This window comes from Sus scrofa, chromosome 15 (assembly GCF_054392235.1).
Source record: "Sus scrofa isolate SSC_HxYL_T2T_F1_AM1 chromosome 15, Sscrofa_HxYL_maternal_Yorkshire_Landrace_v2.0, whole genome shotgun sequence".
Taxonomy (NCBI): Eukaryota; Metazoa; Chordata; class Mammalia; order Artiodactyla; family Suidae; genus Sus; species Sus scrofa.
Window position 1 is genome coordinate 41,758,401 of NC_139397.1, and position 26,445 is coordinate 41,784,845.

At 41.0% G+C, this 26,445-nt stretch overlaps 1 protein-coding gene across 3 annotated transcripts in view; it reads right to left on the reverse strand.

Annotated features, from left to right (window-relative positions):
• Positions 1-20,165, reverse strand: part of CNTNAP5 (contactin associated protein family member 5) — an 865,075-nt gene extending 844,910 nt beyond the window's left edge. For all 3 annotated transcript variants that reach the window (XR_014829313.1, XR_014829314.1, XM_021075830.2), the window contains exon 1: positions 19,734-20,165. Coding sequence is in view for 1 of the 3 variants with exons in the window: in XM_021075830.2 (XP_020931489.2) it covers positions 19,734-19,815 (82 nt within the window). In the remaining 2 variants the exon portion in view is untranslated. The remainder of the gene's footprint in view (positions 1-19,733) is intronic.
• Between the last annotated feature and the right edge of the window lie 6,280 nt (positions 20,166-26,445).

The following is a 26,445-nucleotide window of genomic DNA, read 5'->3' on the forward strand; positions in this document are numbered from 1 at the left end:
GGTACACAGTGAGTGGTCCACAGTGGGAACTTCTATTACTGTCATATTACTAATAACAGAGACTGTGTAAACTGTAATTCCTCCATTTGAATTGTAATTGGACAAATTCCAAATGGAAAGAGAAACAGAGGCCAGTAAAAGGCAGTATGTAATTAAGAACTTAAAGATATAATTTATATTGCACAGGCTTTAAGGGCTTAGAGGAAAGCGATAGTAATTAAGACAAGAGAAGAGAGGGCCAGAACGGGATCTGTGTAGGTAGAGAGAAGGTGAAAGTTCATGTTCACTTAATTTAGGAGAAACCACCAAGATAAAATTTTGTGAGATATCCTTGAGCAAAGTGAGAACCATTTATATCAGCTGTGGGCTAATTAAGTGAAAACAGTGAGGGAGAGAAAGAAGAGACACTAATGGCCTTTAAACAGTACAGCTCTTTGGTGACTTCCAGCTTGATTCACCTGAAACTTAGGGGTCTATGCTGCTGCAAAACTTTCCTGAATCTCCTCTGCCACCCAGGATTCCTTATGGCCCTCACACTGTGCCACCATCCACTGTCAGTAAGGACAATATGAGAGAATTATCATTCTGTTCTGGGCATTATATCTTAAATCTGTCATTGACAAAGTAGACTGTGTACAAAACGAGGGAAGATGATGGTAGGAAGACTTAGGAGAAGGAACCATATTATAGGAAAAAAAAAGGAAAAGAGAGATAAGAAGGCCAAGAGATTGCTAAAGGCCAAGGCATTGCTGTCCTCAGCTGTTTGCAGAAAAGTCCCAATGAAGAGGGAGAAGCCTTGGTTTGGGAATTTCCAGTGAGCAGAGCTAAGGGGAGTGGTTGGAGGCAGACTTATGCACCCCGGAAGAAAGGATGCTCTCGTCATTATAATTTTGGCAGAGGAGATCGAGCTGTCCAGTGAAGCCACATCCCTGTGCCTATGAAAAGTGGGGAGGAGTAGCCAGCTAACCAGAAGGCTCTGAGTGTATGTGAAGGTTGCCATGGGTTTTGCAGGTGATGGCTGGACCACAGGACTTCAGTGGCCCCTTTCCCAATTCCTCAGCTTTTTATAACCTGCCTTTTTCAAAAAGCAGAAATTCACTAGAGACCAAGGCCCAACCATCCCATTTCCATTGAAAAACAAGATGAAAGATGAGATTTCTGCTATAATCGATTTTACAACTTGAAGAATAGATTGGAACCGGTAATCAAGTGAAGCCAAGACCCTTATCTAAGTGATATTTGAGCTGCTAAAGGAGGTAGAAAATGTCATCTCTACAGATTGGTTCATGGCCTTTCCTGAGCCACAGTGTCACCTCAGAAGCACTTGCCTCTTTGGGAGCTTTGGTTTCATCTCAAGGCTCCTCACATGGATATGTATGCTGGGGGGACTATGGGAAGAAAAAAAAAAAAAAAAGACGAATAGTTCAAAAGTGTTTTACTATAAAACAGACTTGAGCGCTTTCATGGCCACAAAGGTGGCCTGACCAGATGATTGTCAAGATGAGACTGAGAGTGGATCCACAGGTAACCAGAAACACGGAGAAGTAGTGTGACGCTTACATTTGCTACCCTCAATCCAGGTCACATGCCCTCAGAACCTTTTCACACTGTGCCCACCTCATTAGACTCCTTTGTCTAAGGTCTTGGGGGCACAGAACAGCCAGGACATCACTGCTCTGAATAATAAAAGTTGAAATAAATATCGATATATTAAAAATAGAGGAAATGGGGGATAAATTAGGAGATTGGGTTAATAAATACACAGTAGTGTATATAAAATAGATAATCAACAAGGACCTACTTTAGAGCACAGGGAAATCTACTCAATAATAACCTATATGGGAAAAACTCTGACATGATGTATATGTCTAACTGATTCACTTTGCTGTACACCTGAAACTAACACAACATTTAACTCAACTATACTCTAATAAAATTGTTTAAAATGTGTACAATTTCTCCAAAGACACATCTTATCTCATTTCTTATTCACAAGAGCAAATAGAGCGATGTCATTGCCCTTATTTGGGTAAAAAATATGGAATGATGAACACAAGGTCAAACAGCCAGTCGATGGCAAACTCAGAACCAGGGTTTCTTCTTCTAAATATTTTTCTATAGGACTAGAAGTTAGAAGGAAGTTGTGTGTGTGTGTGTGTGTGTGTGTGTGTGAGGCATTGATTTTTTTCAATTAACACATGAGAATCCATAAATGACAGATCTTTAGATAGGGTTTTTCAATCCTGTCTTGACACTGTGGACTAGACAGTTATCCATGGGGGTGCGTTCATGGGCATCTCTGGGTGCTCACTAACATCTCTAATTTCTACCCACCTGATATAAAATCAGCCCCCAGATGTGACCGCCCACCCTCCCAAAAGCTCCAGATATTGCCAAGTGTTCCCAAAATCACTTTAGTGCCAAGTTTAATCTGTTTTATTTATTTTTACTTATTTATTTTTATTTTAGGACCACGCTCACGGCACATGAAGGTTCCCAGACTAGGAGTCAAATCGGAGCTACAGCTGCTGGCCTATGACACAGCCACTGCAAGGCCAGATCTGAACTGCGTCTGCGACCTACACCACAGTTCACGGCAATGCCCGATTTTTAACCCACTGAGCAAGGCCAGGGATTGAACCTGCATCCTCATGGATGCTAGTCAGATTCATTTCTGCTGAGCCACAACGGGAATTCTGTTTAATCCATTTTAAGAGAGAAGCACCAGCTGAAGTAATTGGCAGTGAAGACATACGTGTGCATATGCACATGTAAATACAGACAAATTCTTAGCTTCTTCTAGGAATCATACCTTTCCAGCACAAAAAAGTCTTGGCTTTGGTTTCTAATGTGGGATGAGAGTTGGCAGGTATGTAAATGAGACTTTCATTGGCTGTCAAGTGAGGTAGTTTTCTTTCCCCCAAATAAAATGACATCATTTCCTCAATGAAGCCACAAAATACTTTGCTATAGGAACTCAAATCAAATCGACCCAAGTCAAATTTTTCCAACAAAAATTGATATTTACACAGAAAACATAGAAATCTTCACCCCAAACAACATATCAACAAGGGTGAGAGCATCAATAGAGTTATGCATTCTCCCTTTGAATTGATTTTATTTCACTTGCTCAGATGTTTCTCAGATTAACTTTACTAATGAATTTGCACTGTGATTTATTCCTTCAACAAATAATCCATGATTGGTGCTTAATTATGATATGCTTTCGTAAGTCCAGGTCTTTTATTAGAACGTTAAAAGCTAGAAAAGATTTGCTGACATGACATCCAAACTAATCTGTCTTTTATATAAAGGACAAAACCAAGAAAGCAATGTGTGTGGGTACAGGTATGGAAAACTACGTATATATAGCATGTATTATTATTTTTTTAGGCTGTACCTGCAGCATATGGAAGTTCTTGGGCTAGGGGTTGAACCCAGCTGCAGCTTCTGACATAAACCACGACCAAGGCAACACCGGATTCAAGCCACATCTTCAACCTATGCTACAGCCTGCAGCAATGCTGGATCCCCAACCCACTGATTGAGGCCAGGGATTGAACCTGCATCCTCAGGGACACTATGTTGGCTTCTTAACCTAATGAGTCACAATGGGACCTCCATCTAGCAAGCATATATAACAACACACAGCACCTGTCACAATTATATTTCATTTAAATATCTTACAACTTCTTTTTAAGCTAGAATATATATATATATATACCCCAAATTGATAAAATAGTAATGAAAGAACAACAGGAACTATCTCTACTGTAGAGTCACAATTTTAGAAAGAATTTCAAGTGGGTTTGATATATTGAAAGATGTCTGAATTTGTTGTGTGAGGCACTGACTTTTATTAATAAAGACATGAGCACTGTACAAATACACACGTACCCCCCCCCACACAAGGCGCAACAGACATACATATCAATGTTTCCAAAACACAAGACACATCATAAGGGATTTTTCAAAACAACAAATCAATCCCACAAAACCAAAGGAAACACTTTGTAATTTTATGCCTCTTCCTGTATTCTTTGTTCAATTCTATCACTGTTGAAGGAGCTTTGCATTTCTCAGGTAACAGCATCTTTTCCTAAATAAACTCCAAGGCCATGGTGCTCATTAATCTCATATATACTTATTATCCATATGCTCAAGTATCATTATCTCCTGATTATGTTACTGAAATGTCAAGCTGAATAGTTCTGAAGTTTTGCATTCTGTCCATTAGGTAAAAGAATCATGTAAAAGAACTATTTAAAAGAAAAAAAAAAAAAAACAGTAAATCAGAATGCAAAGGACACTTACTAAACCACCACCTGAAACAGGGCCGCCACAACCAGCACGTCTGCACACCTCCCGAGAGCATTTATCCATCCTTACGGCCAAACGCATTCGATTGAAGAAAATAAATAGATATTAATTTCCATCCAAATGCCCATTTCAATTCATTATCTTGAGAGGTAAATATTCACAAAGGTGACACCCAAGTCAATATTGACCTTGGGGGATAATAAATTTTGACTTTTTCCAGAACAAGCAGTTCATGTAGCATGCATACACATGTAAAATTCTACTTGGTATATTAATCATGGAAAAAAACTAATAATATCTCAAATGTCTTATGTGTGTGTGTGTGTGTGTGTATGTGTGTGTGTGACTGTATACATGTATATATGTGTGTATGTATATATATTATCATAAATTATCTATGCTATTAAATTCTATTAAGAAAGCAGAGCAAGAGCATTGAGGAGTTCATGCATATGTGATTACGTTGTAGATTTAAATGCAAGGTGACTTTCTAATGAACAGAACACTAAGCAAGCGTGCAAGCAGGTGATGACATCTGACACTCCAACCACAAGCAGAAACCAAGACTGAATCCAGAAGGGCGACAACTTTATTTCATCTACGGTCTTGTGCTACGTCTCTTCAAAGTCATTAGCATTAGGGGCCACTGAGAGGGCTTCAGTGATGGAGGCCAGAGGCCTTTTTCCCTCATAAAAGTTAGGAGATAGAGGCATGAGATTACGGAAGGAGCAGGAACCTGTATGCCAGCTGTTTGTGTCTCTACGGTCCCTTATCCCAGGCACACTGTTCATACTTAGGTTTCACTGACACATCTGTACTAATTCACTTTATCAAATAGTTATTGTGTCATTTACCTTAGGGCTCACAGGAAATCCCTTCTTTTGAAAAGATCAAAAGGGAATTTGTGGGAAGGAGATGGGTAATTCAATGACTTTCAGATGATCATTTTTATTTAACATAAACATGGCTATTGACATTAAAAAGATCAACACAAGCAGACCATTGTTTAAAAAACTTCTTCTTTTCAAATCAGTAAGTGCCAATGCGATCATCCTGCCCTGAGACGTACATAAAATAGAAACAAGGAAAAACAGATTTTTAAAAATAGGCACCTTGGCAGAGGTAATATTTAAAATACTTAATAACCTCAACAGCAGCTCTTTGGCTGATGCAAACAGAGGCAGGTGGTGAGCACGAGGGTGGCCTCACTGCTGCTGCTGCTGCTGCTGCTGCACATCAGCTAAATGTTGGCCACCATGAGGCCACCACCCCGCTTTCCCTTAAAACCTTTATGTGCCTAATCACTTTTGCACTTAATTATGAACTTTGGGATTCCTACCATTGAAGGTAAGGCTGAGGTCTTCACCTGGTCCTTCCAGGAAGCATCAGAGAGCAGTAGGTTGAGTGTCCCCCACTGTCCCCATTTCCTCCAAAGCAGCCGCCTATGTGATCTATTTTATAGACTGAAATTCTATGTAAGATTTCACTGTGGAAACCAAAACCTTCTCTTCCTAAAATAAGTTTAAATAGTTAAGTTCTTATCACTTGAAACCCTCCTTCATTTGGAGAGCTAGAACATAGCACATATTGATTGCCTCGGTGTGACTATTTCAAGGTTCTTTTCCTTTTTTTCTTTTTCTTTTCTTTTCTTTTTTCTTTTCTTTTTCCTTCCTTCCTTCCCTCCCTCCCTCTTTCTTTCTTTCTTTCTTTCTTTCTTTCTTTCTTTCTTTCTTTCTTTCTTTCTTTCTTTCTTTCTTTCTCTCTCTCTCTCTCTCTCTCTCTCTCTCTCTCTCTCTCTCTTTCTCTCTCTCTCTCTCTCTCTCTTTCTTTCTTTCTTTCTTTCTTTCTTTCTTTCTTTCTTTCTTTCTTTCTTTCTTTCTTTCTCTCTTTCCTTCTTTCTCTTTTTCTTTCACTGTGCCCTTGGTATGTACAAGTTCCTGGGCTAGGGATGAAACCCACACCACAGCAGTGACCTTGGCTGCTGCAATAACAACACCAGATCCTTAAACCTCTGAGCCACCATGGTTCACTTAACATAAATCTTAAAATTAAAAATGTTATTTTAGGTATGTAATCTTATATTTTCAAATGTGTTATAAAGGTCTCTAGGAAAGACCTTCCCTTGTATGATAATCTGGACTGCTAATAGTTATCAATTAGTGCTTGGAATATTTTATTGTCAACTTCATGCCTATGAGCCTATGGCCAGGACACACTAATTGAATACCATGTACCAGGGAACTCCTCCATGCCCTTTCCTGGGAGCAGCTGCAGATGGAGGAAGAGAAGCAAAACTGTGGGGATGCTGACGCTCAAACAGATCACTCAGCCTTTCTACACCTGAGCAGGAAGGTACACTGAGACAAGAAAACAAGGGAGAAAAGAAGACAGAGGAGACACACAGGCCCCACAACCAAGCCACACAACAGCCCAGGTCGAAAGGACAAAAGCAGGGGAGCTGGAGACTAAAGCAGATTCCCCAGCCTGGCATTTCATGCAGCGGGAGATAAAAGGAAGCTGGATGCATGGGGCGGTTCTTCTGTGTCAAGCAGACTCCCTGAGGCCAGCAGAGCAGGTGCTCCACACGGGACCTGGCCTGCGGTGAAGAATAATGTATTGGGCTGAACTGGTACAAATCCTTCCTCCCATCCATTCCCATGGGAGGAAGTGAGGTTAGGGACTGGCTATGGGGTAAAGTCTGCAGCCCGAAGACAGAAACAGATATGAATACTATCCAGTACTTGCTTTATTAGAACCTGGGATCTAAGTATCAGACAGTGGTTTTCTTATTAGCATCAACTTTAAAAACAACAACAAAACAACACAACATCCATTTAGCAAAAGCTAGGAGTGGTGCAGTTAAGATGTAGGGCCGAACATACTGCACTTAGCAAGGAAGGTGTCTAGGGAGCAGGAAATAGGAACTGATGCTCTTCCAGGGGGGCAATGAAGGTGAAATCCACAAGGCCGCTAGTGAGAAGCACAAAGCTTCAGTGGCACAAGCTTTACCAGGTCAGACAAGCAACTTTTACAATCTGCCAGACCCATAGGAACTCTTTACCACTGGTACCTCTGGATATGGAGGAAGCCCTACCTGCAAGTTTAGAATAAGGTGACTTGCACACAGGGGAGGAATCTGGAGGTCTAGACTGATAAGGCTTTCCTTACCCTGGATCAGAGAGAAGGATGGGGTCTGCAAGATATCAAGTTCAAGAATAGGTCAGCCTCAGCTTTGGGTTCAAGGAAATGGTAGGTAGAGTGTAAATGAGTACAGACTCGGGAGTTAGGGGATGTGGGTTATAATCCTAGTGTCACTACCTGTGATCTAGGGTACACTCCCTAACCACACGCCAGCACATCCCCACTGCAGCATGGGGAGCATGGCGTTCCCAATGTGGTACAGTGGGTTAAGGATCTGATGTTGTCTCTGCAGCTGCTAGTGTTGCTGCTGAGGCACAGGTTCAATCCTGGCCCAGGGCAGTAGGTTAAGGATCCAGAGTTGCCACAGCTGTGGTGTAGGTCACAGCTATACCTAAGATTCTATCCCTGGCCCAGGAACTTCCACATCCTGTGGATATGGCCAAAAACAAAAACAGAACAGGGTGTGGGAACACTACTGCATCAGACTGTGTTGAGGAATAGAATGGACCAACCAGGTACCACTCCTGGCATGAGGTGTATGTTTGGAAGCCCTGCCAAGGAAGAAACACATCGCTTATCTCTCATCTCCAGTGTTCTAATATTCCAATCTCCTGGTCTCATTTCTTGGGACAGTGTCAAAAGGTTCCTAATTGTTGTAGAATGAGAGGCATTAATCTCTCTTTTAATACCCTGTGAGCTCAACCTGTTTCCAATAAAAAAAAAAAATCTGCTCTCATTGACCCCATTCCTGCAATGTGGCAGAGCTCATTTATTCAGAGGTCAACTCCGTGGATGTAGCAGCACATGGTCAGGTGACTGCCTTACCAGGTGACTGAGGGGGCGGAGGGTGGTGGCGTGGAGGTGAGGCATAGGCTCAGAGTGAGGCCAAGTGGACGTCTCACCTACAGCCCCTCATAAAAACTCCTTTCTGTTCACCAAGTAGGCTAATAGGTTTCCTTTCCTCCTGTGAATTGATAAGCCCTTTCCACCCCCCATTATTGATCAATCATAATCTACAGCTCTCAGACCAGTCACATTTGACACACATTCTGAGATGAGAGGAGAGACAGGAAAGTTGTTCTCATTCACTCAGAGATCCTAGAAGGCATAAATAGGGAGAAAGAACTAAAAATCTTTGGCTTGGCGTTTGGGGCCCCTTTCCAGGGGGTTAAGTGAATCAATTTTGCTCATCAATTTTTAAACAGAGATTGTGGGGAAATATTTTTCTTGTTAATACACACCTGGATACAATATGGAGCAGAATGCAGATTTGTCAGAGTGTTTGAGACAATTCAAGAAATTACATGCATCAGCAGCCACTTGATGCTGAGCTCTTGGACTCTCCTGGGTTCCCATGCACTCTTCCCCGCCCCCATCCCCATCCCAGCAAGCAACACTTCCCAACCGGAAAGTTTGAAAAGCGTTAGCTTTGGCCATAAAACAAAAGTCACTTAGGAAATGTTCACTGAAACAGACAGAGTGAAGGAAGGGAGATAAAACGAGAGAGAGAAATGGAGAAGAAACAGGAAGGGAACAGGAGAAGAACGTGGAGAAGGGAGGGAGGAGAAAAGAAGGAAGAGAGGAAAGAGTGTTAGAAAGAAGGTGGATTAGTGTGAAGAGGGAAGAAACATGAAGATAAAGAAGCATAGAGAAAAGACACAAGAAGAGGACAGAGGTGCAAGACTAGAGGGCCACAGGGCTGTGGCTTTGGTTTGAAGATAATACTGTTTTCTTTTGTTGTTGTTTCTGGGCTACATGGACAGCAGTCCAAATTTCTCCCTCATCAACTGAGTTTCAATGACCAGTAGGCTTTCATGAATGTGCAGAGAAGTAAATGCACGGTAAGTTTTGTTTTGTTTTTTGTTTTTTTAAATTTTAGGGCTGCACCCGAGGCATATGGAAATTCCCAGGACAGGGACTGAATCCAAGCCACAGCTATGACCTACCCTCCAGCTGCAGCAATGCTGGATCCTTTCTCCCACTGCACCGGAGCTGGGGATTGATCCAGCACCTCTGCAGAGACCTGATTTTTAACCCACTGTACCAGGGTGGAAACTCTTCATAAGTATTTTGGAACGAATGAATGAATGAAGATGCACTTGAAGGTGGACTAGGATTTATAATTCATCAAGCATTGTACAAGCACCTGATTATAACCCAATCTTAACAAGGACAAAAGAGCACTTGTACTAGGTAACACCAAAAGCAGCTTCAGCCCTACAAAGGAAAACTCGGCTCTCTGATCCTGCAGATTTAACTTCCATCTGCCAGACTGTTGTGCAAAGGGGGAGCCTGGAATTCTGGGAACACTACACATCCTCCTGTTCAGGCTCACCGATTTTTTTTCTCAAGGTCTGTTCAAGGCTGCTTCCCCTCTAAAGCCAACATCTTCTGCCAGGGTTTTTTGGAGGGGATGTGCTCCTTACTCGCTAGGTGAAGCTCTTTGCTCTGCTTCCTTTGTGAGGTGTTCAGTAAGTAGTTTCCCTGGCCAAAACCTAGAAATGAGGATCACACCTCAATCGCACCTTGACAGAGACCAGGAATCAAGTGAGGAATTGGGACAGTCACATGTCAACGTCAGATAGAGACCCATTCTGTCCACGGTCCTCTGACTTGAGAACAAAAATGAGAACAAGTTTCTACTTGCTGTGGCAACCACTCAACTCTCTGAGGAAGGGAGAGTGAGCCCTTTCATCCATGCTTGAGAATGGAAATACACTTGTTTCTGCCCCTGATGGCTACTGTAATGGATTTTAGATCCTTGTTGAGGTTCATTATTCGTTTAGTAACAAGTGGAATTACCGAATTCCACATCATGTGTATTTTGTACAGAGTAACTCATGTTATATTTATACTGACTCCACAATGTCCATGTTAGCATCCATAAGAAATACTCATGGATTGAGAGTTCAATCAACCCAGAGGTATGGGAAGTTGTGCCCTTCTACTGTCCTTTGTCACCTCCCTGTGGCCCACCTGCTGTCCTTTAAGCCTTTGATAGGGAGGGTCAGCCTGGGCAGAATCAGGAAGTTGGTAGCATTCGTCTGGGACATCCTGAACATTCCCCTACCTTGTCCTTCTCCAGCTCAGAACATTCTCCTCCCAGCACTCAGAAACTTGTCAGTATCTCTTCTAGAAACTCTTCTTCTGGAAAGGGTCTGAGTCTCTGTCAGACAGAGTTCACACACATTTATATTCCTTTTTAAAAAATATTTTATTTTTAATTTTTAATATAAGATTTTTTAAACTTTAAAAAAATTACAGTTGATTTACAGCATTGTGGCAATTTCTGCTATATAGCAAAATGACAAAGTCCTGCTTATATGCATATTCCTTTTCTTATATTATCTTCCATCATAGTCTATCCCAAGAGACTGGATATAGTTCCCTGCATTGTATAGCATGACCTCATTTCTTAAATGGAGTAGTTTGCATCTACTAAACCCAAACTCCTCATCCATCCCACTCCCTCTCCCTTCTCTTTGCCAACCACAAGTCTGTTCTCTATGTCTGTGAATCTGTTTCTGTTTATTAGAGAGGTTCATTTGTGCTGAATTTTATTTTTTTACTTTAGTCTTTCGGGGCCTACCGAGGTTCCCAGGCTAGGGGTCAAATTAGAGCTATAGCTGCCGGCCTACACCACAGCCATGGCAATGCCAGATTCTAGCTGCATCCGTGACCTACACTACAACTCAGGGCAACATCGGATCCTTAACCCACTGAGCAAGGCCAGGGATCAAACCCGAGTCCTCATGGATACTAGTCAGGTTCATTAACTGCTGAGCCACAACGAGAACTCCCATTTGTGCCATATTTTAGATTCCACATAGAAGTGATGGATTTTCTTTCCCAGTGAGCTCTGTGTCTGTCTTAAGGTTTATCTGCATGAATTGAAAAGCTTTTTCTCAGATCTGCAGATTCAGGGACTAACAGTGTTAGCAGGAGAATTGCGTGGGGACAGATGGATGCGGGTGCAGGATCCCGTGGGCTTTCCCAAGTAGAGTGGGTGGCAGGTCTCTGTCAGGACTGCCCTCAGCATAGGCCTGGATGGGAGGCTTCCCATTTGGTGACTGTGCCCACACACTTTAGTGAGGCAGCACCCAAATCCAGCAGATGCTCTTCTCTCATCCTCTCCCATCTTAATGTAATCAGGGAAACGCCAATGGTAATACTCAAAATACATGGCCACATGACAGGGAGAAGGAGCGGGGAAGAGAGGAAGGAAAATCAGGAAGGAGGAGGAAGGAGGGAGGGGGGAGGGAACTGAACGTATATATTCAGCAAACAGTAGCCTAGACTAACACCTACAAGCATGTCTGTGAGGCAGATCTCTTTAGATTGCTGTTTGCCTTGGATTGTCTTCAGAAGGATATATCTGCTTCCAAAGGTGGGTAGGGTTAAAAATAACATACACCAAGAGGTGGTGTTTGGGCATTTTCCTTCGTTTTCTATCTTCAACATTGGTATTGTCATCCTTTAAGACTCAATCAATTCAGCTGATCCAGGGAACAGATGGCATTAATCAACCCCCAGGAATATGCACAAAAGCAATTAGAAATGTAGAGATGTGGAATTTCTGCCAGCAAAGTGATGACCAATGATGGCAAATCACCGTGGCACCCCCAGCTTCCCTGTTTCTCTTTCTCTGGAGCCGGCACTGATAGGAGTAATGATCCCTGGTTTACCCCCACTGCTGGGGGTGGGGGGAAAGGGAATAGGCATGTTGAGCTTTAATTGTACCTTAATGACTAGTTCTCACTCTGCTGACAAAAAAGCAGCATAATTTACAGACTCCAAGATGCATCAGGATGATGGATACATAGAGCGTGTGCTGCGTGGTGTCATGCAAATATGATATATATTGCACTGAGAATGTGGTTGTTTGGTATTCCCAGAGAAGAACTTCATTTCAGAGCACAGAGCACCTTTCCCAGCATCTATAGCTCTCATTTGTCAAAAACAATGGGAGCAGGTATAGAATACATTTAAACCACAAATCCAGGCCTTCTGTGAGTTTTCTAGCTTGGAGATGCCTTTGTTTTGAACTGACTTTGCCTTGACTTTCTTTCTGATTCTTCATGACCTTTGCAGATTTTGAAACTTCATTCCTTTCTTACTAATTATTGTCTGAGTTACTGACATGATCTCTTCAATGGTGTTTTTTGTTTGTTTGTTTTTACTACTACTCTTTGCCCATTTGGATCTATCCTTCACAAAAATCTATTATGTCTTCTCTAATTACATGGACAAAATCCTTCAAGGTCTCTCCATAGTCCTAACTGTAAAAATCAGAGATTCCCAGGCCTACCTGCTTGTCTAGATTCTTCCTCTATCCCTATGTCTATAAGCCACTCCCACAAGTGGTCACTGGGACATACCCCACCCTCACACCTTCACACAGAAAGCCTGGAGTAACCTCCCCTCCATTCCCTAGCTGGTGAAGTCTGACTGTGAGTCTTAGCTTACATTCTGTTTCCTTCAGAGAGCAGAACCCACCTTGATGCTCCAGCCTCTCTGAGATGCCTACCTGTGCCTTACACCATACCCTGAGCTTACCTTTGTTATAGCCATTATCACTTTGAGCTAAGATTAAAGATTTATTTTTATGGTTTCCCAGGTTCAAAATGCCTTGAAATCATGGACTTAATCTTATAATCTCCAGTTTCACAGAAAAACTTGACTTTGAGAGAACCTCTTGTTGGGACTCATTTCTTCAACACATTTTTCAAATGAGTAACACATACAGACTCCTACATCTTCTCCCAACCACAGATTAAGAAGATAGCATCAGCGACTCAGGATAATGTTATCAGTGTTGTAGATTTGCAATTACATACAATCTGTCCAGTGATTTACTATTAAAACCCCATTAAATAGAAGCCAAACTTTTCCTCTTTATCCTGAATGCTGGGCTATGAAAAAGGATTTTTACAGCATAATATATCTGTGTACTTTCAGACTATATAGGAAACACTCATTAAACTTGCAAAAGCAAGTTAATAAAATTAGCTCAAACTTGAGACTGAGGTCAAATGAATGGAGAGGCTTTCTCTTTTAGGAACAAATAGCATTTAACACAGAAATAGGACCATGTCAGCAGTGAACTCCTGGGAATCTGCAGCCGGGTGTGTGTGTGTGTGTGTGTGTGTGTGTGTGCGCGCGCGCGCGCGCACGCGCGCGCGCAGGGCCTCATTCCTCGGCCTCATTCCTCAGCCCCATATCCAATCAAGCACTCGAAGTGCTCTTTCACTTAAGCACTGCTCATGCTAACATCTTCTTAGCATTTCCCAAACTGGAATAAGTAATACCTGTTAGCTTGGAAAAAAGCCAATAAAACAAATACATTTCAAAAGACTCTTAACAACTGGACCATAGAAGGATCTTAGTTTAGAAATGGACATTTTAAATTGGAGCTTATTCATTTATTTACTCATCCATTCATCTGCCCAATGTTTAAGGTACTGACTATAGAAATTCAAATAAAATATGATATTGTGGAAAATTCTTATCTAGTCTGGGAGACAAGACTACAAGTGCTATGGAAATAGAGTAGTAATATCCAAGGACAGTGGATCCAGCCTAGAGAAGGTGTCTGGGGGTGGAGAGGCAGAAAGTGACAGAAGACAAAAAATGCAAAAGGGCATTCTAGACCAAGTAGACAGCATATGCAAATAAATGCAGAGACGTGAGACAGTAGCATTTGTTTGTGGCATGTGGAGTTCCATAAACTGGAAATTGGGGTATATGGGAGGTGTGGGTGAGATAAAATTTAGAGTCATAGGCAGATCCCCTACAGGACCAGCCCTGTGCTGGGAAAGGAAGATCCAACCTGCTATGTAATTAACATGTTTGGTCTGTAAGTCCACAGACTTACAACACATGATACCACCAGAAGAACATTTTAAGATTTGTTATTTGTGTGTGTGTGTGTGTGGTCACAAGTCTTCATCAAGGCTATGCCCTTTCCCTAGCAAGTTTTAAATCAAAACCTATAAAAGAAAAACAAACATCTGGTGCTCATCTAGATATGAGGGTTTCTATCTTCAGCCTTGTGATGCTGGCATCATGCATTGAATCTAGATTCCAATTGTTTGGTTGTCTTTTTAGGGTATAACCCAGGAGTTGGCTCTGGTAGAAATGACAGCCTCCATGCTCTGTACTGTGGGTAGAGCTGCAGAGAGGAACCACAGAGATTCCACAAATGCTCACACACAGATCTCATCAGAATGCATGGGAATTAATTTCATATCTTGCAAAGAGTCTGATCTTTGGAGATAGATAGATATAGGTCCAGATCTGGATTGTTTCACTGCCTAGCTTTATGATCCTGGGGAAATTATTAACTTCTATTAACCTTAAATTTACTCATCTGTAAACCATATTAAATAAAGTCTACCTAGCTGTGCTGCCTTGCCAAATTATGTGGACACAGCACATGAAGTGAGGGATATAAAGTACATAGCAGTTAGTAAGAATTAAAATTCTATTATGTTGTTATTCCAAATATAATTGCATAACAATTTTGAGCACAATAACCCCAGAAGTATCCAAACAGAAAGACCAGTAGGCAACATCAGCAATTAAAGATAAAAATACATTGAAGAGTTCCCGTCATGGTACAGCAGAAATGAATCTGACTAGGAACCATGAGGTTGTGGGTTCGATCCCTAGCCTTGCTCAGTGGGTTAAGAATCCGGCATTGCCGTGAACTGTGGCGTAGGTTGCAGACTTGGCTCGAATCTCACATTGTTGTGGCTATGGCATAGGTTGGTAGCTGTAGCTCTGATTTGACTGCTAGCCTTGAAACCTCCATATGCCATGGGTGCAGCCCTAAAAAGCAAAAAAAAAAAAAAAAGAGAGAGAGAGAGAGAGACTAGGTAGGACCTTAATAATCATTTGCTCCAAATTCCTAACACACCAAAACACCAAAATCATTAGGATAAGTCAGTTATCTTTACAAGGACATTGGCGAGAAAGTGTCAGAATTTGGATCAATGAAGACAGCTTCCCTTATGAATTAAAAAATGTCATTAGGCTCCAAATGAGCACACTGAAGATTCAAAATGAAGCCTTAGTGAGTGAATGACTCTTGCAGTCTGGCTCTTGAGGTAACTAGACCCTCTCCCCACTGTCCTCTATGAAAAGGACAGTTAGCTTGGTATATTTTGGCTGTACTTCAGCAGAGTTTGGCATATACAATTAAGGGCTTTGGTTCACCAACTAAAGATTTTAGGAACATTTCAAATGATATCATATTCATTTGTTTTGTAACAAATAGGCGCTGCAAAGTAAAGCAATCTAGTAAAAGAAAACTGGGTCCCACTAAAGAAAGAGAAGGCAAGACGAACAGGGAAGAAGAAGAAAAATTGCATTTCAGAGGACAGTTATTCATTAGAATGAGAATAAGAAGTGGGAGTAAGATTATTCTTATATAAAATAATTTTCTAATAATTCTCTACTCCGGTGTGAAAATTGCTAGTCTAGTTTTCTACATTTTCCCGTCGTGGAAATATGAATCTGATTCGGAGATGGGGACTATGAGAAGAGAAAGAAAAGAGAGTTCATAGAGATTGTCAAAGACAAGCTCATTCAACCAGGGGGAAATCTTTAGGATTCTTCCAAATGAGCAAGGTAGTGCTTCCTTCACTTTTGATGACTAAATGCCACCAAAAGTATTCTATGAACTCTTTCCTGATGAAAATAGTCTGATCTTTATTTATAACATTACTTATTGCCTGGGTTTGTGCATACATTTCAAACTCACAGTACAGTGCATCTCTTTATTTGAAGATCTTTAGGAACACGATTGACAAGGTCCTGTATTTTAAGTAAAGTTTTGCCTGTAATGAAAGGGGTACAGAGGTTTTGACTTTTCCCTCAAGGCTGTTATCTATGAAAATGTAATATCTAGGAACAAAGAGATGATAAGCTTAGAGATCATCCAAAGTGACCAGCTGGTCAGATGTAAGGCTATTCATAATCATGTACCATCCAATTATTGCAAAATAAAATGAACAGTGACCCTGTAAGTGTTCCATGGGTTCCTCTTATCTTCTGAATGCAAGTTGTCCCCATGAAGTGGTCTATCAACATACCTACTATTTGAAGAATCTCCTCTGTTTTGAGCCATTGTTCAATTGGGGAGTAGATACACATCTCTACTGTTGTTTTACACCCGAACCGTGAGCACGGAAACGATGATGCCTCATCTGATGGGCATTTGGCATCTTAGTGTAGTGTAACCAGGGCTAGAACTCCTAGGATTTCAAACTCCTGGTTTCACTTTAACCAACTTTCAAGTCACATCGCTTCTTCTTGTGTCAGAGGAGCTGATATTATATGTAAAATGGTTTTTCATTTAACACTGGCCTATCACATCTACTTTTGAAATTAACTAATTCCCTCAGGGTAAACCCAAAGGAAGTGTTGTAGCTATTTAATATCCTGAAAATCTGAAATGGGGGAATTTCCAGAGTTTTTATTACTGGTCGGTAATTACGTTCTCTGTACAGATTCATATTATCTATACTGTAGCTGGCCTTCTAACCTGACTTTATTTTAATTTTGTTTAATTAGAAACTTATCAAATCTATAACTGGGTAAGCATTCATGTCCTCCTTTTAGTTAAATGCCTATGTTTTGGTCAGATTAGGAGAAAATTAAACCATCTCCCTTCTCTCCCTACACACATCCTACACACAGCAATAACAACAACAAATTATTATTAGAGGAACAGAAACAAAAGTTGTTTTTACTCGAACAAAGTTCAAAGGTATATCATAAAGCATCTTGGGTAATTAATCCATTTCTAAGGCTACTGCCACAAATGACTTGAAACATTTTTTTCAAAATGTAGAAATAATAGTCTTGGGGGAAATCCTCCAAATTATATATATACTTACACAAACTATTTGAAAGGCGATTTATCTGCCTCAATATAAGCATATAAATGTCAATGGACTGTAGATAAATAGTAAACCAAAGCCCTATCCTAATGGATTAAGTATGTAGACAATAGAAGTCTGGAAGAATTGAAGAATGCTATTTTTTCTTTTTCTTAGAGATTTGGAAGTTCACCTGGACTGAGTTAAGAAGTAATTTTTTGTTGCTATTCCATTGTTCACTGAGTTAATACATATTTTTGGCAAAATGAAAACATTTAACATTATTCTTTAAGAACACCGACCCCAAAATATTTAGCCAGCAGTGTGCATTCGATTGAAATGCTGATTGAAAATAGGGAAATTAAACTGTCACTGATGAAACACTAGAGTTCATGGTCACAAAGTTTTATTTTAAATGTTCAGAATTAGCTTTATTGCTGCATAATTAATGATAAGCATAAGCCTTAAACTCATACCATTTAGCCTTTATGAGCTCAGGTATAACATTAGCTATAATTTAACTAATTTACAGAAAATGCTATTCTGTAATTTTTTTTCCTTTGTTCATAAGGAAAAGTGTTACATAAAGAAGCCCAGACCATATTCCTATAGAGTTTTTATTTCACTCTTATTCCTTATCCCTCCTTCGTGGATCCTCAAAGTATTCACTATTTCCAGATAGGTAAATTTGCTAAAGGAAAAATAGCTATTTCCTGGCCACACCTTTGCATCATTAGGACAATACTGACCTCTAGTGTTCTAGAAGGCAGAGAAACTAAGCACTATGCCTAACTTCCTCTTACTGAACCACTAAGACGATGTTCCAAAGCACCATGGGAACAATTTTACTTAAAAAAAGAAAAAAGGCAGAGGAGGAGCAGGAGGATGTGGAGGGGGAGGAGGAAATACATATCAGATTCCACCCTGTCCCTACTTATTTCTTAAATAATTTCTTAACTAAGGCCCTTTGGCTCCTCTCTTTTAAAAAGCTGACCACTTCAGCACTCCTCTAGAATATAAACTTTAATAAAATCTTTATAGTGCATTTCCACTAACTACAGATTCTGGATCTCCAAAACTTCTGATCATAGATAGAAACACTAGCTCAGCTTTGGACCATTCTCAGTAAACAATATTTGTCTAGGTGTCTTCTTTTAAGATATAACCCTGGGTTGAGTATCTCTTTCTTAAGGTCCTCTTGGACCTAAGGGGGTAAGGAATGAAGTAGAGAAACTCATACTTTGTAAGAAGTCTTTCTACCTTTCTCTAGCAGTGATACTTCAGATTGCAAAAAAACAAAACAAAACAAAAAAACAAAAAACAAAAGTAGCAAAACTGTTCCAATATGGTCAGATATTTCTGAGGTTCATGGTGGGATTAGCAGATAAGGAAGCAAACCCAGAAACTTGAGGAACCTTGATAAACCATCTCTGGAAACAACACAGATGGCTTAATTGCATTCTTTCTCATTTAGGAGTTTCCAGAGCTGGAAAAACTTCCCTTTCTCTGCCTAGAGAGGTAGCTGAGCAATTGAGCTTGAACCTCTGATGGCTTCAGCGATTTATTCAAGTTTGACAAAGTGGGTTCTTTAAATACACTGTGCAGGTGGTGGATCCCCAGGTGTCCAGCCTTCCTGCCTATTAAATTAAATGCCCTGCACTTGCCGAGGTTAGAGCTTGGACGGCAGAGTGTACACTGAGTGCATACTCATTATGTGTTCTTTGGCACAAAGATTTTGGGGGTGGAGTGTGCATCAAAGCGCTTCCTCCTATAACAGGGGCAGCCATTGATCTTGTGGTTTGACTACATCGGGCCATGACTCTTAGGCCCTAACTCCCAATCCCATTAAACCCATGACCGTTGGTTGCAGGATACCCCAACCAGAGCCTCTGCCTAGGGAAAGCTGAAAGCCATGGATTGCGAGGCTCTGGGCATGCTGCAAATCCGAGCAAGGCAGCCGCATTCAGAAATGAGCCTCTGTCACCCAGTGCAGTGGCTGAGAGCATCTCTGTTCTGGAAGCTTAGCCCCCAGTGCAGACGATCTGAACCAGGGGCCCTTCAGGGGAAAAGCCCTGGCTGAGACCAGGCAGGCAGAGAACGCGGAGCTGGCGGGAGGCTGAGGAAAGAGAACCTTCCCTTCTCCCCTGAACTTTGCGATTCCCAGAGAAGGGCAGGGAATCCAGCGGGGCTGGCTTCTTCTGCTGGGTCCTTCGAGCTCTGCTAACTTTTGGGATGGCTAGAGTGATAGAAACACACCAATCAGCATTTTTTCCCCCTTCCCCCCCTACTCAGAGCAGACACAATTGAACACGCTTGGACAGTTGGGTATCTTTCCAAACGCCAGCGTTTTCCACCTCACCTACCCGCCCCCAAGCTCCTGGTACTCACAATTTGCCGCTGTTAATCCTAAATGCCACAAACCGGAGAAGAGCAAAGTGAAAACGCTGGTCAGCCGTGGTCCAGAATCCATTTCCCCGAGTAAGAGGTACCTCCCAATCGAATCCCAAATTCGCAGGCGCCAGCCGCGGCTTCTTCGTTCTCTCTCTTTCTCCTCTGCACCGTCTGACCCCCTCCCACCCCCCCTTGGAGAGGCACTCGCGGCTTCACTCCATCCCGTGCCCAAAGGCTCTATCGAAACCGTAGCGGGGGCTTCTCTGGAGCTGAGGATGGAGCTACTGTCCCCACAACTGCCGCCGGCTGCACCCGTTTCCTCCTCTTCGTCCCCCCGCCTTAAAGGTGCAAATCCAAACCCGACGCAACAGCAGGCGCCCAGCTCAGAGGATGGCCGAACGCGCCTCGTCGGCTGCTAGAGCTGGAATCAGCACCCGGGCGGCGGACAGCTCCTTATAGGCGAGTCAGGCGCGCGGCGCCGCCCCCGGCCAGGCCCGCCCCGCGCTCTCCTATAAGAGCGGCCTGGGCGGGTCTTCGCCCCGCTCCGGCGGGTTCCACCCGGGCCGCCCGCAGCGGTGCGCGCCGGCTACCTGGAGGGGCCCGGGGAGGGAGGGAGCGCACGCCTCCGTCTCTGCCTCCGTCTCCCAGGCTTTCCCTGCCTCCCCGCCCCCACGTGGGGGATGCATAAAGGCACTGCAATTTAAACCTGGTTTTCGAAGAACGACGCCAAGGGGATACTAAAGGGAGTTGGAAGCCAGAACGCCTTGGCAAGAGGGAATTTCCCATGGAAAGCTTGGCAACGAGATGGTTTTTTTTTTTTTTTTTTTTTTTCTTTAGGAGAGGGAAGACTTGATCTATTGAATTATGCGAGTGAATTTCCCTAGTGTCTGTTCGCTAGGCTGGAAGGCTGGCGGGTATTGGTAATACTGGGATTTCTGATCTTTCGACTGAACCGTGTCCTGACCCCGCACCCAGCTCCCATGGCTCATCCTTCCACCGCGGACTACGTCTGCGTCTCCCTCTTCGCTGTTGACACGTAGCTTTGGGCAAGTACTGTAAGGTGTTCAGTGTTTTCCGTTCCAGAGCCCAGGAGGTTCCTGCTTCGGAGAGAGGGGGAGAGACAGATTGGGTGTGGTAATGATGAGAGTCAGGGTGGGGGGGTCTTAGTTGGTTGATAAGACTCAAGATCTGAAGGCTCCTCTGGAAGGATTTAAATTTTAATAAGTATGTTTTTTTTTTTTTTTTGTTTTTTTTTTCTTTCTTTTCTTTTTCTTTTTTTTTTTTTTTTTTTTTGGTTTCTTTCTAGAGAGGCTCTCTCAGAAATGCTGGCTCTGTCTTTGGCTTCTGGTTTACATCTGGGGATTCTCCTGCTTTTCCATAAATCAACTTATTTTGTTTTTATTGGAAGCTGTCAGAAGGCTGTCAAACCTTAACAAAATGTGGAGCCATGATGATTTCCATGTGAAGGTTATAATCAAGTTAGGGATAGAGTCACTTCAGAGGAAGTTGTAAGTTGATGTCCCCCCACCCCCATGTCACTCAACAGTTACAAATATGCAGGCTTATTTTACAGTATAGATTCCTGACAACCCTTGGTCCTCAGCTGTCAGCTGCACAGCTACAGCAGGTTGAGCTGGGATTCAAGGAGCTTCTGCGTGATCCTGAGGTTAACCTTGTGGTTTTGGTTAGAGCTGGACTCACATCATTGGAATATTAATATAATTGAATGAGAACTCGATTAGTGACACCCTTATTTTATTAGAGGGAAAATAATTCTGGAGTCCTCTCACTTGTAAGTAAATGCTAAGCTTCTAACTGAAAATAACTGTGTTAGTTACTAATTGAACAACCAGAATACTTCTCCAGCACAGGCTATAGTTGTGGGAGCAAGGCGGTGGCCAGGAGATACTAAATCAAAATCTATCCCTGCTGGAGGTGATCCAAGAAGCTGCCTTTTGGGCAGAGGCCTGAATGAGGAGAGGGCTGGGTTTCCAAGTTGAGCAGCTGGGTCTGGGCTTGGGCTGGCCTTCTCCTACTACTGAGAGCCCTTTGGAGGTGCCTCCCAACCTCTGGCTTTTGAGAATCCCAGGTTTAAAAACATCTATGTGGCTAATTTAATCATACTAGAGAGTCTAGAAAAACTATGAACCATTATCCAGATGTGTATGTTCTTTAACATTTAAACATTTTTAAAATAAATAAAATATTGAAAATATATTCTAAGTCCCTTTTGCATTCTTGCCTGAGCCCATTCATGCCCCACCATACCTAGATATAAACACTTCTTTTCCATTCCTGTTCATTATGTTGATCCTTTTACCAAACATATTTACATCCTTAAAAATATATGTAGTATGGCTTTGTCTTTAACCAATATATAAATGGCATCATACTTTTTTATTTTTTGTAATTTACTCAACATTCTATATAATAATATATAACATATTAAAACATGTATATAAGTATGTTTTAATTTATGTACATACACACTTTTTTACATATTTTTAAATTTATGCATCTGGATACAGAAAATGCTTTCAATTTACTCAACATTCTCTCTACATATAATGCATAAATTAAAAATGTACATATATACATATGCTATATTTATGCATTTGGATACAGATAGTCATAATTATTTCATTCTAGCTGCTGTATAATATTTTGTCTTATGAACATGCCCAATTTTTCATTAATTTTTTCATTCATTAATCTGTTTATGAATCTAGAGATTATTTATAGTTTCAATATAAACTTTACAATCTTGTACCTGTCTCCTAGTTTTTCTCAGCTATTTAGTTAGGAGTAGAAATTCTGGACATAGGAAATGCTTATCTTCAGCTTTAGGAGGTATTGCCACTTGCTCTATAAAATGATCTTACCATTTCATACCTCCCCCACTACCCCAGCAGTAAGATTTCCACCAGCTCCACATCCTTATCAATACTTCAAGACCTCTCTTTTTACAAATGGAAAATGATAGCCAGAGAACACAGGTCTTTGTTCAGTTAGCTTAATGTTCCACTAAACCATCTTACCTTCTCTAGCTCTCCAAAAAAAATGTTAAGTTAAATATCTCAAAAATTATGGAAAACAGTAGCTTCATTCAAAATATCTTGAATCTATCTATATCAGTAAAATGTGCTTGGAATTTATAAAGAAAAGCAATCAGGAGAATTTTTTTACATAAGGCCCCCAAACTGTGACTGATCTTCCAGTTATTAGTAAATATTGAAACTCTACATTTAGTTGTCCATATGCAGACTTAGTGTATAGTATATAAATTGCACCTAATTTAAAATCCTATTTACAGTTGTAGCTTTTTTCTCTCTCTAAAACACACCTGTTCTCAGAGCACATTTGAGCTTTAAACAGCAGACATTTGTCTAAGATTTGTTAACATTTCAGGAAGAATGCAGCAGCTCTAAATGTAGCGGGGGTAAACAGCTGTTCCTCTTCGACAAGAGTGTAAACAATGCCATCTTCTGGGGGCATTTTGCCAGCAAGTTTTTATTAGCTGTAGAATATTAATCACTATTAACACTGTTGGCAACCAGATTGATATTTACCTATTGAAATTCTTTTGTAAACCTTTTAGTCTGATAAATCCACCTTTTGAATGGTGGATTGGAAGTTGAATCATCCCCCCTTTCCTCCGTGTTGCTTGATATAGACTAAGTCATGCCTGCAGAGCACTTTGTTTTGATGAGGGTTAAACATTCTGCACAGATAGAGCACATTGGTTGCTAATGGGGAATGGGGAGAAATGGATAATTGAAATCCTCACGTGTCTACATTTTAAAATGATAAATCCTAGCATCTTCTCAAGATGAACATATCTGAAATCTTGAGAAAAAGGAATGCAGTGGCAGGACTGGGTTTTTCTGTCCCTTTAATTTTCCCTTAAATGTTCCCCACTTCTTCCCCCTCAACAGAGCAGAAAGGAAGTAATCATTCATCAACTGGAATCTTGACTTTTGAATATTTGACAAGTTGTTTAAATCAGTAATTTTGTAATCCTCCTGTGAAATGCATGGAAGTTATGTTTGGTCATCTCTATTTCACAGATATGATCTTAAGAGGAAACAGACAGTGATACGTTCAGTACCACACAGAATTAATGGTCCCCAAACATATGACACTTGAAAATGAAAACCTCCCATTCAATTTTCTTTATCTTTACAAAGCTAATAGGTAAAAATCACTACAACATATAAGTACCGGTATGGATAGGTTAAGAATCTTCCCTGGTCACTGTGGGTTATTCTCTTTTGAGTTTCAGTACTTTGGGATTATTTCAACTTCACATGTTCCGGTTTGTGGTAAATGCTGAAGGTTGACTTCTATTGCCACCCATATCTTCAAAACATCTGAGACGGAAATATAATTTAATTATTTTCCTTTCATCCTTTCTTCTTGTTTCAAATGTTTTAGTTTTTTCCTTTTTTTTCCCCCTTTATATAGTTTGTATCCAGTAATATGCTCTATCTGTGGGGTGTAGGGGATGAGAAAAAAAATACCTATTCTCATGGAGCTAAAAATGATTGGGGAAAATATGATGTCAACACAGTAAACATTGAGTCCGCAATACAAATTAGCATGTGATGAAGTATCGGATAATAAGTGCTCTAGGAGTTTGCAGGTTGACAAAGATTACTTCCTCTGGGAAGGAAATCTTATCCTTGGCATAATGAAGTGGTTCTTTGAATCTTTGGGGGTAAAGGGATTAGAGGCACCCTGAGCCATGAAGATTGTTATTCAAGTCACAGTAGGTCAGGTGTATTTGCCTTAATAAGAAGTCATAAGGTAATGAAAGCAGAATTCGACCTTTGCAGAAGAGTCTATTAAAGGTCTATTAAAGCAAATGTATGTTGAGAAAAATTCATTTGAGCCTCTCCCTACTCCTACTGTCTTCAAATTCTCCCTCAAACTCAATCTGGTCACCACAAGCTCATCCTTGACCTCAAAACTAGTCATCTTCTATCATGTACCTCCTGAAAACAGAACACCACCTTTCAGTATCTACACCTGAGATGCAGGTTTCTCAGCTGGTGACACGCCATGGTCTTTACACATCCTCCTCTTCCTTTTTTCTATAGACTTCTTCCCACCAGCTAATTTTCACTTGCAATTCAGGTCCGAATTCAGCTAATACCTCTCTTGAGGTCTTAATTAATTACTGCGTAATATTTCTATTCACATATGTTTTCTCACTCTGAGTAGTTCCTCAAGAATAATTGATCAATTAGTATTCAAATTTGAGTCTTCAGCATACATGCAGACTTTCAAGAAATGTTTGATGAATGAATAATGTTAGATATGAAAAGGCTTGGCAAATTTTTTAGAGATTACACCCATGCCCTCACTCTAACCCCCATCCACCCATTGCACCAGAATTCAGAGGCTGTTTTGAGGCCATTTATCCTTACTTACCTTGGAACTTCTAGCTGTCAATTGTATGAAAAATCAATGCAAATGAAGTTTAGAATAATATCTTGATAGTTCATTCTCCTAAGCTACATATTTCTCAAATGTTTGGATTTATTTTGCGGGGAGAAATTCACTCTCTAAAGTATCAACATAATTGTATTTGCACAAACCCAGCCATGCCACATCAAGAAACACAGGCCAAAAATTATCTCTTCTCCATTTATTTCTAGCTCCCTCTGAAGGAAATCCTGCCTATAATCATTGAGAAGTCATTTATGACGTATATCATGCTTCAGGAGAAACCTGTTTGGAGTGGTTTAATGAGTTCTGAGCTTAGAATCAGAAACTTGTTTCTAAGTCTATTAGCCTTGACTTCACAGCTTACTAGGTATGAGATCTTGAGTATACAATTTGGCCACACCTGTAAATTGTGAACTGTGGTAATTCCTAGCTTAGGTAGTTTTGCATAGTGCATATAATAGTATGCATGAAAACATTTTTGTTTTATAGGCCCAAGTTATAAATATTATATTCTAGGCCAAAGAAAACAATTTATCCAACCCCTAACCACTATATTTGTCATATATTCATCTGCCAATTCATCCCTGGAGTAAAAACACATGCAAATATCTAAAAAGGTTACCTATACTGTAGGAAATATGCGTAATAATTATTCACAGACATCACAATAACCAATCATCCAACATTAACTTATTGAGCAACACTAATGTGTCTAGATTTGCATCATTCCCTTTTAGTTATATATATGAGGTTTATTTATGCATTGTTATGTTGCTGCCTTCAGGGTTCTTACACTCCCCCAAATTTCTAGGTAGGGAGATAACATATAGAAAAGTAAGTAGTGAATGCTTGTAGGAGAGAAACAACTAAATGTGTTTTTCAAATCCATCAAAGTGGCAGGCACCATGGGTTTCTTTTTTTCTTTTCTGTCTTTTTTTTTTTTTTTTCCTTTTCAAGGGCTGCTTCCTGTGGCATATGGAGGTTCCCAGGGTAGGGGTCCAACTGGAGTTGTAGCCCTGGCCTATGCCAGAGCCACAGCAACACCGGATCCAAGCTGTGTCTGCGACCTACACCACAGCTCATAGGCAACGCCAGATCCTCAACTCACTGACCAAGGCCAGGGACTGAACCGCAACCTCATGGTTCCCAGTTGGATTCGCCAAACACAGTGCCATGACAGGAACTCCCATTATAGGTTTCTTGATTACCAGCCATTTCAACTTCTTCCTTGATTGCAAAACAGACAATTGAAGAAATC